General features: G+C 39.8%; 1 protein-coding gene across 3 annotated transcripts in view; it reads left to right on the forward strand.

The window, feature by feature from the left end:
- FGD5 (FYVE, RhoGEF and PH domain containing 5) overlaps nt 1-6347 on the forward strand; it is a 154788-nt gene extending 148441 nt beyond the window's left edge. For all 3 annotated transcript variants that reach the window (XM_033132117.1, XM_033132118.1, XM_033132119.1), the window contains exons 20-21: nt 4664-4818; nt 5197-6347. In XM_033132117.1, the coding sequence (XP_032988008.1) occupies nt 4664-4818; nt 5197-5233 (192 nt within the window). In that variant the 3' untranslated portion in view covers nt 5234-6347. The remainder of the gene's footprint in view (nt 1-4663; nt 4819-5196) is intronic.
- The last annotated feature ends 2990 nt before the right edge of the window (nt 6348-9337 follow it).

The following is a 9337-nucleotide window of genomic DNA, read 5'->3' on the forward strand; positions in this document are numbered from 1 at the left end:
GGTGGGTGCTTCACTCCATGAGGATGTACACAGAGCGCAGGGCCCCAGCCTTCTCCCCTGACCACAGACGCTGGCGAGTGTGCAGAAGCCACTTCTTTCTCCAGGACATACAGCTGCCCTAACAAAGGACCTGCAGTTGTGACAGCTGCAATCAGCCCTGTCCTCAGAGCTCAGCCAGCAGGGACACAGACAGAGGGGACCCACTGTGGGTCTGAGTGACTCAGGCGCTGTGTGAGCTGTGCCCTCCCCAAGGGGGCTCTTCACTCACATGTCCACAGATGGGACTTTCTACACTGAGGAGAATTTTGGTCTTTACAGAACAAAGTGAAATGTGACGTACGGTCCATCTGCAGCCCAGAGCTGCATCTTCCTGAGCAGGTAGTCCACAGGTCACTTGCCAGTGTCCTCTGAAAATGGGGTTCTGAGGGAACCCTGAGTAGGCAGTGAGTGGGACTTCCTCAGTCATACTTCTCAGGATCTGTCATATATGAGGCGTATCGTGGATCTCTAAGACGTGGAGATTTCCCAAACCGGTCTGACCACAGGCCTTCTTCATGGAGCATCACATAGAGCTCTTGTTGCACAGGACACACTTTTGGAAGAAATGCTGGCTTAGATGAACAAAAACTAGTGATAAATAACCACCAAAGAGAAGTGAATTCTGAGAACAGAAAGCCCAAAGTCTCTAGGTTCTGAGCAACAGTTGTCATGGAAGTGACGACATAGGTTGATTTTTAGAAGATGAATTTAAGTGTGTTTCCAAAATAGTTTTTTCCAGAGAGGAACTTGTACAATTTCTCAATAAGCATATTTCAGGGATGGGACCAAGCTTTAAATTCCATCAAAGAAAAAAGTTTGATAAAGTGGATAGCCAGTTGGCACTGTCTGTACTACTGCTATGAACATGTCACATTCCCTGAGGTGACCCAAAGTTGATGCAACTTGCTATTCAGTAACAGTCCCGGGAGAAAGTGACTGTCAGAAAATCGAAGGACTCTCTTTAATTTTTTCCAACGTTTTATTATTATTAAAAAATTTTGAACATTAAATGTTGAATTTTCAGTGAACTGTCATATAGCCATCAACTAGATTATTAACATTTTACTATACTTCCTTGATCAAGTATCTATTTATTCATCCCTCTATCCATCTTACTTTTTGATGCTTTTCAAAGTATACTTCCCTCTAAGGATTCAATATTTGTGTAACTTTTTTCCTTTTGAAGTGCAATTTACATGTAATGAAGTGCACAAATAGTGTCTTAAAGGTACTACTTGATGAGTTTTCATCATGCATACACCTATAAATTCCCACGTCACCCCTGTCCCAGAGGCAATACACTGTTCTGATTTTTTTCTACCATAGATTAGTTTTGCTTCTTTTAGATCTTTATATAACTGGAATCATGTGTGACTTCCTCCATTCAGTATGATGTTTTTGAGAATCAGTCACATTGCATATAGCAATAGGTCATTCCTTTTTATAGCTGAGTAGTATTCCATTTTGTGAATATACCAGTTTGTTTATCTATTCACTATTTGAAGTATATTTGGGTTGTTTCCAGTTTAGGGTATTTATCAATAAACCCACTTTAAACTTTTGCATACAGGTTTTTTTTTTTTTTTAAGATTCTTTTTATTGGGGAAGGGGAACAGGACTTTATTATTGGGGAACAGTGTGTACTTCCAGAACTGTTTTCCAAGTCAAGTTGTTGTCCTTTCAATCTTAGTTTTGGAGGGTGCCGTTCAGCTTCAAGTTGTTGTCCTTTCAGTCTTAGTTGCAGAGGGGAGCAGCTCAGCTCCAGGTCCAGTTGCCATTTTTTTTTCTAGTTGCAGGGGGCACAGCCCACCATCCCTTGCGGGAGTCGAACCGGCAACCTTGTGGTTGAGAGGACGCCCTCCAACCAACTGAGCCATCCGGGAGCTCAGCAGCAGCTCAGCTCAAGGTGCCAAGTTCAATCTTAGTTGCAGGGGGCGCTGCCCACCAACCCTTGCGGGAATTGAGGAATTGAACTGGCACCCTTGTGGTTGAGAGCCCACTGGCCCATGTGGGAATCGAACTGTCAGCCTTCGGAGTTAGGAGCATAGAGCTCTAACCGCCTGAGCCACTGAGCCGGCCCCTGCATACAGGTTTTTGTATGAAAGTAGATTTTTATTTCACCTTGGCTAAATACCTAGGGTTGGACTTTCTGGATCATAGAAAGTTGTATGTTGGTTTATAAGAAATTACCAGACCTTTTTCAAAACGAGTGGACCAGTTTACACGCTCCACAACAATGGACGTAAATTTGGGAGTTCTGGTTGCTCTCCCTCTTTGTCAGCACTTGGTATTGTCAGTCTCTAATTTTAGCCATTCTGGTGAGGGTATGGTAATATCTCGATGTGGTTTTAATTTATATTTTCCTAGTGACTAATGATATTTTTCATGTGCTTATTAGCCATTATTATAGTTCCCTTTGAAAAATGTCTGTTTAAATCTCTTGTGGGTTAAATCTAAAGTAGGTTAAATCTAAAGTAGGTTGTCTTCCTGTTATGGAGTTCTTTATGTATCTTGGATACCAGTCTTTTGTCAGCTAAATATTTTGTGAATATTCTGTCTCAGACTGGGGCTTGCCTGTTCATTTTATTAATGAGTGAATCTTTTGGTGAACAGAAGTTTATAACTTCAATGAAATCCAATTTATCCACGTTTTCCTTTATGACTGTTGCTTTCTATGTCCTAAGAAACTTTTGTCTCCTACAAGTCACAAAGTAATTCCCCTGTATTTTCTTCTGAAAACTACTGTTTTAGCTTTTACATTTATTTAGGTCTATTTCAAATTTCATTTTTATCCCATATGGATATTCAATTGTTCCAACACCATTTGTTGAAAAGACTTTCCCTATTTTATTATTTTGGTGTCTTTTTTACATAGCAAATGACTGAATAAGTGTGGGTCTATTTCTGGGCACTCTATTCTATTTCACTGATATGTTTATCAGTCTTTATGCCACCATACTCTCATAATTACTGTAACTTTATCATAAGCCTGAAGTCAGGTTGTGTAAGTCCCCAACTTTGTTCTTTTTAAAGATTGTCTTAGGTATTCTAGGTCTTTTGTGTTTCCATATAAACTTGTCAATTTCTACCAAAAAAACCCACCAAAACTGCTGAGATTATGGCAGAGAATTGTTAAATCTATAGATCAGTTTGGGGAGAATTGGCATCTTAACAATATTGAACCTTTCAATTCATGAATATGGTATTAATCTTTATTTAGTCTGTAATGTCTCTTTTAATATTTTGTAGTTTTTAGTATAGCAGTCTTACACTTCTGTTCTTGCATTTCTGTTAATTTTATTGCTAAGTATTTTGGTTTTTGGATACAATTTTGTATAGAGTTCATTTTCTAGTTGTTTGTTGCTAGTATTAAAAATTGATTAACCGAAAAACAAAAAACAAAAAAAAGAAAAATTTATTTGAAAAAGAAAAATATTTTTGATTAATCTGTGACCTTGCTGAATTCATTATTAGTTCTAGTAGTTTTATATTATAATCAATACTGTCCTTTGTAAGCACAGATAGTTGTACTTCTTCCTTTCTGATCTTTGTCTTTTCTTTCTTTTTCTTGCCTTAATGCAATGCCTAGGACCTTCAGAACAGTGTTGAATTTAATCGGAAAAAGTGAACACCCTCTTGCCTTGTTCCCAGTCTTAGGGGAAAAGCATTCCATATGTCACTATTAAGTATGATGTTAGCTGTATTTTATAGATGCCCTTATCAGATGAAGGAAGCTCCCTTCTACTCCTAGTTTGCTGAGAGTTTCTATCATGAGTGGATGCTGAATTTTGTCAAATGTGGTTTTTGATCTAGCAATCTTTAAAAATCGATTCCCTTTTATACACAAACTCTTCTCCCCTCCCTCCTCCTCCCACAAGCATTCTAATATGCTTGATTAATTACATCTCTCTGTGTGGTTTTGTAAAGTTGTATTGTTTATGAATATGTATTTTTACATAAATATGTGTGTACATATTATATACATATTGTGTACATATTATATATAAAAGCTCTTTTTCCTAGCACTATGATTTTAAGGTCCCTCTATATTCTCTGGGTACACCTCATCGCACTGTTAGTGTCTTCATAGCGCAGACACCCTGAGCGCTCCATACAGAGGCCCTACGAACCAGGGCGTGGGGCAGTGAGTACAGAATATGTTATCAGAAGTAACTGTAGAAAAATAGGTCAGTCACTGACTGATCAAATCAGAGGAAAGCATGTGGGGTTAGAAGGTGGTCATGAGTCTAAATTCTCACTCTCCCCCTTACTCGCTGGGTGATCTTGCGGAGTTATTTACCTTCTCTGTCCTTCATTTTCTTCTTAGAATGGGGGTGACACCTTCTATGATTGTTGTGAAGATTAAACAAGATAATGTGAAGGTGAAAATGCCTGGACTCTAATAGGCTGTCACAAAATAATTAAGTTTCCTTTTCTCCTCATGCCTGGTCCTGACAGGAAGGGTGGGTGAAGAATATGTGTGTGGTTGTTTTACTGTTGCCCAAGCATGCTCCACCCAGAAGGACTCATCAGGCACCTTAAATTGGAGTTGTCAGTGAGTGCTAAGCTGTTGACTGGACGTAGTGCCATGTTTAATACCAGTTTTCCTTTCTGCCCTCTGCAGGACACAGTGGCCATGGAGAGTATGCCTCTGCTCGGGTTCACCATTGCCCCGGAAAAGGAAGAGGGCAGCAATGAAGTAGGACCTGTTTTCCACCTTTACCACAAGAAAACCCTGTTTTATAGCTTCAGAGCAGAGGACACCAATTCAGCTCAGAGGTACCAAAATACCTCGTCCTGTATTTCTTGCCTCTCTTTCAGAAGGAAACAGGGTGTTCCCAGGACTTTGGCTTCTGTTCTTCTCCAGCCATCCTCTCCCATTGAGTCCCTTTGGGCCACAACAGAACAGCGAACTCCCGAATCCCAGTTGTGTGATTCTTTTAAGTTTATGATGATCCATTCAGACAGGCATGCATTGATCCAGCAAACCTTTGCACTGTGTTGCAGGCCTTTGCTAAATGCTGGGCAACAAATATGAATATGACATGGTTCCTGACCTTAGGCTAATGGCAATCTAGTTTAGTCACTTACAGGTTCTGTGACCAAAGTCACAGGCAGAGTCAAGACAACAGGTATCCCCTCTCTTCTGTTTTACAGGTGGATCGAGGCCATGGAAGATGCAAGTGTATTATAGCAGTTATCAAGCATGTGGACTTAGAATAAACTCTTAGGTTGTTATGTGGACCCTTCCAGAAGCCAATCCATGTCTCCACTGGACTGGACACACATTGGATTCAGCATGGGGGCCTGATCTTTTTTGATGGAAGCCCCTTGGTCACACCTTCACATGTGGAATCCTTAAGGGATGTTTATGGACCGCCCCTTTTCTGTCTTCGTGTTTGCCACCCCACCCCGGCATAAACTATTTCCTTACGCAGCAGTGAGTTAAAACTTAGTAACATGAAGACATGGGACCAATAGAAAAGTACATTTTAGAAATGCAGGCTTTTTAGTAGAAACAAGCTTTTTCAATTTTTACTCCTAGTAAATAAATATTGTCACCTTTCATATTGTTGATTTCGGTGCCTCAGGTGAACAAGAAACAACCAGTAAATAACAGCTACTCTCATTGAAAGCACTTTATTGTTTTACTGAGCTACAACCTTCAATTTTATTTTTTCCAAGCGATCTCCAAGTGAATCCTGTGGACTAATTTGCCACCAGTACTCGACAAGAGTGTACGGAAAATTGACTTGTGCAAACCTGGCTGTGGCGACACTCGGAATGGGGGTCCTCCTTACTGCAGATGGTTCTGCGCTGGATAGGAAGGAGAGGACTTCCTCCTGCATTTGATTCTGTGAACCTGTATACTGACAGGACTTAGTAAAGGAGGGACTCCCACCTTCCCATGGTGGTCCTCAACACTACACCAGTGCTGGAAGCTCGGCTGCTGACAGATCGGCCCCCACCCCGGAGGTCACTGCAAACCCTCCGAAGAGACAGGGTCTGCTTTATTTATTGTGTGCCTTCCTGAGTTTTACCCCACACGAGCTGACAGCGTTATGTTTATAAGAATCTGTTCTTATTTTTGACACGGTAATCTTTTGGCTGTATTACCGAAGCCTTGAGAGAGAGAAAAGAAGATGTGATCAGTAGGTGAATTTGTGGTCTTGGCCGATGGTTCTGAACACGTGAGAGAGCACAGAAGTAGTTGGATTGAAGAGAACTCTCTAGGCTCCTGGGGCTCAGTCACCTCCTGCTGATGACTGCTGCTCATTATGCTGGAAGTATTTTTACATAAAACAAATTGGGGGTGGGGGGGACGGGTGGGATTCCTTGTTATTCTCATTGAAATAAAAACAATCATATCATTTTCTGATATCCTGTCCCCATCCTCCTGCTGCCCTGCCCCCTAAAAAAAGGCGTTTCCCGACAAACCTTTTGTAAAAAGTACTATCTCAAGGAGTAATTTACATTAAATATTTTCAGGGGAATTTTTTTTTCTAGTTGGCCATTCTTTAAAAACATTTGCATTAAACAATTAATGATTCAAACTAAGTGATTGATTAGACAGGTCTTTTTATTAATTTTTGAGGGCTTAATTCCAATGGAAACATTTTTATCATCAAACATAATTATATGGCTTTTTAGACCCTCTGAGCCTTTTTTTTAAATTTTTTTTAATAAGTTTCAGGTATACAAAACAACATAATGATTAGATATTTACACCCCTCACAAAGTGATAACCCCACCAAGTCTACTACCCATCTGACACCGTACATAGCTATTGCAGTACCACTGACTATATTCCCTATGCTGTACTTTACATCCCGGAACTACACACACACACACACACACACACACACACACACACACACACGCATACACATGCACGTGCACATGAGGTCCGACAATTAAGTTGGTGAACTCATGCTATAAAGAGTGCTACATACCTCATTGCTGAATATCACTACAGTCACCTTCGAAGTACTCCCCTTTAGGAAGCTATGCACTGATGCCAGCACCTAGTCTACCCTTCAAAGCAATTTTGAAACTCTTTCTGGAATAGCCGTAAGAGCTGTCATCGTATTACCCTTGATGTCCTGAATGTCATCCAAATGTCTTTTCAATATTTCCTTTATATTTGGGTAAAGACAGAAGCCATTAGGGGCCAGATCAGGTGAGTGGGAAGGGTGTTCCAATAGTTATTTGTTTACTGGCTAAAAACTTCCTCATATACAGTCCCATGTGAGCTGGTACATTGTCGTGATGCAAGAGCCATGAATTGTTGGCAAAAACTTCAGGTCGTTTTCATCTAACTTTCACACAGCCTTTTCAGCACTTCCAAATAGTAAACTTGGTTAACTGTCCAGTTGGTACAAATTCATAGTGAATAATCCCTCTGATATCAAAAAAGGTTAGCAACATCATTTTGACTCTTGATGTAGATTGACAGAAATTTTTTGGTCGTAGAGAATTGGCTGACTTCCATTGTGCACTTTGACGTTTTGTTTCAGAATTGTACTGGTACACCCATGTTTCATCGCCAGTGATAACAGCCCAAAACATCATCTTGCCTCTCCAAAAGTTCTTGGCAAACTTTGACTCTGCTTTTGTTCGTTGGTGAGCTCCTTTGGGACCATTTTTGCACACACCTTTCTTATGCCAAGATTTTCAGTTAAGATTTTCCTAACCTTTTCTAATGATGTTTACTTGGTCTATTATGCTTCTCACAGCCGATGATTTTGACGCACAATAACAATGAATTTTTGCAATGTTTTCATCAGTTCTGCTCGTTACTAGCTGCCCTGACCTCTCCTCATCAGTGGCACGTTCTTTCCCCTCAGAAAAACGTTTAATCCATTTCTACACTGCCATTTTCTTCATGGCAACATCCCCATAAACTTGGACTAACATGTCCCTGATTTCACTTCCACTCTTACCAAGTTTAACAAGAAATTTAATGTTTGTTCATTACTCTAATTCAAGCTCAGACACTCTCGCGACGGCACACAAAAACACGCAACAACAATAATGAACACCACTCAGGAAGACGCCACCACATATCAACACAAACACAGCTGTGAGACACTGATATACCAAGGTTATGAAACCTTACTGAACTGTTTGTACGGTGCTGCCAATGTAAGCGCATGATGGCAAGTTCGTGAACTTAATTGGCAGACCCCATATATATAATATACATGTATTATAATTGACATTCAATATTATTTTATGTTAGTTTCAGGTGTACAGCGCAGTCGTTAAGCATTTATATAATTTATGAAGCGATGCCCCCCGGTAAGTCCACTACCCATCTGACACCCTACATAGTATTTAAACTTTATTGATTATATTCCCCATACTGTATTTCACATTCCTGTAACTATTTTGTGACTACCAATGTGTACTTCGTAATCCCTTCAGCTTTCTCACCCATCTCCCAATCCCCCTCCCACCTAGCAACCATCAGTTTGTTCTCTGTATCTATGAGTCTATTTGTTTTGTTTGCTCATTTATTCTGTTCTTTAAATTCCACATATACATAAGTGAGATCATATGGTATTTGTCTTTCTCGGTCTTAATTGCACATAGCATAATATCCTCTAGGTCCATTCATGTTGTTGCAAGTGGTAAGATTTCATTCTTTTTTATGGCAGAGTAATACTCCATTGTATAAATGTACCACAATTTCTTTATCAGTCTATTGATGGGCATTTCAGTTGTTTCCATATCTTGACTGTTGTGAATAGTGCTGCAGTAAACAGGTGCATATATTTTTTTGAATTAGTGTTTTGGATTTCTTTGGATAAATACCCAGGAGTGGAATTGCTGTGTCATAAGTTCTGTTTTTAATGTTTTAAGGAACCTGCATACTGTTTTCCATAGTGGCTGCACCAATTTGCAATCCTACCAAGAGTGCACAAGTGTTCCCTTTTCTCCACATCCTTGCCAGCATTTGTTGTTTGTTGATTTTTTTTATGATAGCCATTCTGGTAGGAGTGAGATGTTATCTCACTGTGGTTTTAATTTCCATTTCTCTGATGATCAGTGACATTGAGCATCTTTTTATGTGTCTGTTTACCATCTGTATGTCCTCTTTGGAGAGATGTCTATTCAGATCCTCCGCCCATTTTTTAATTGGATTGTTTTTTTGGTGTTGAGTTGTATGAGTTTTTAAATAAATTTTGGATATTAACCCCTTATCAGATGTATCATTGGCAAATATCTTCTCCCATTCAGTAGGATGTCCTTTTGTTTTGTTGATGGTTTCCTTTGCTGTGAAAAAGCTTTTTAG

This window comes from Rhinolophus ferrumequinum, chromosome 17 (assembly GCF_004115265.2).
Source record: "Rhinolophus ferrumequinum isolate MPI-CBG mRhiFer1 chromosome 17, mRhiFer1_v1.p, whole genome shotgun sequence".
Classification (NCBI taxonomy): Eukaryota; Metazoa; Chordata; class Mammalia; order Chiroptera; family Rhinolophidae; genus Rhinolophus; species Rhinolophus ferrumequinum.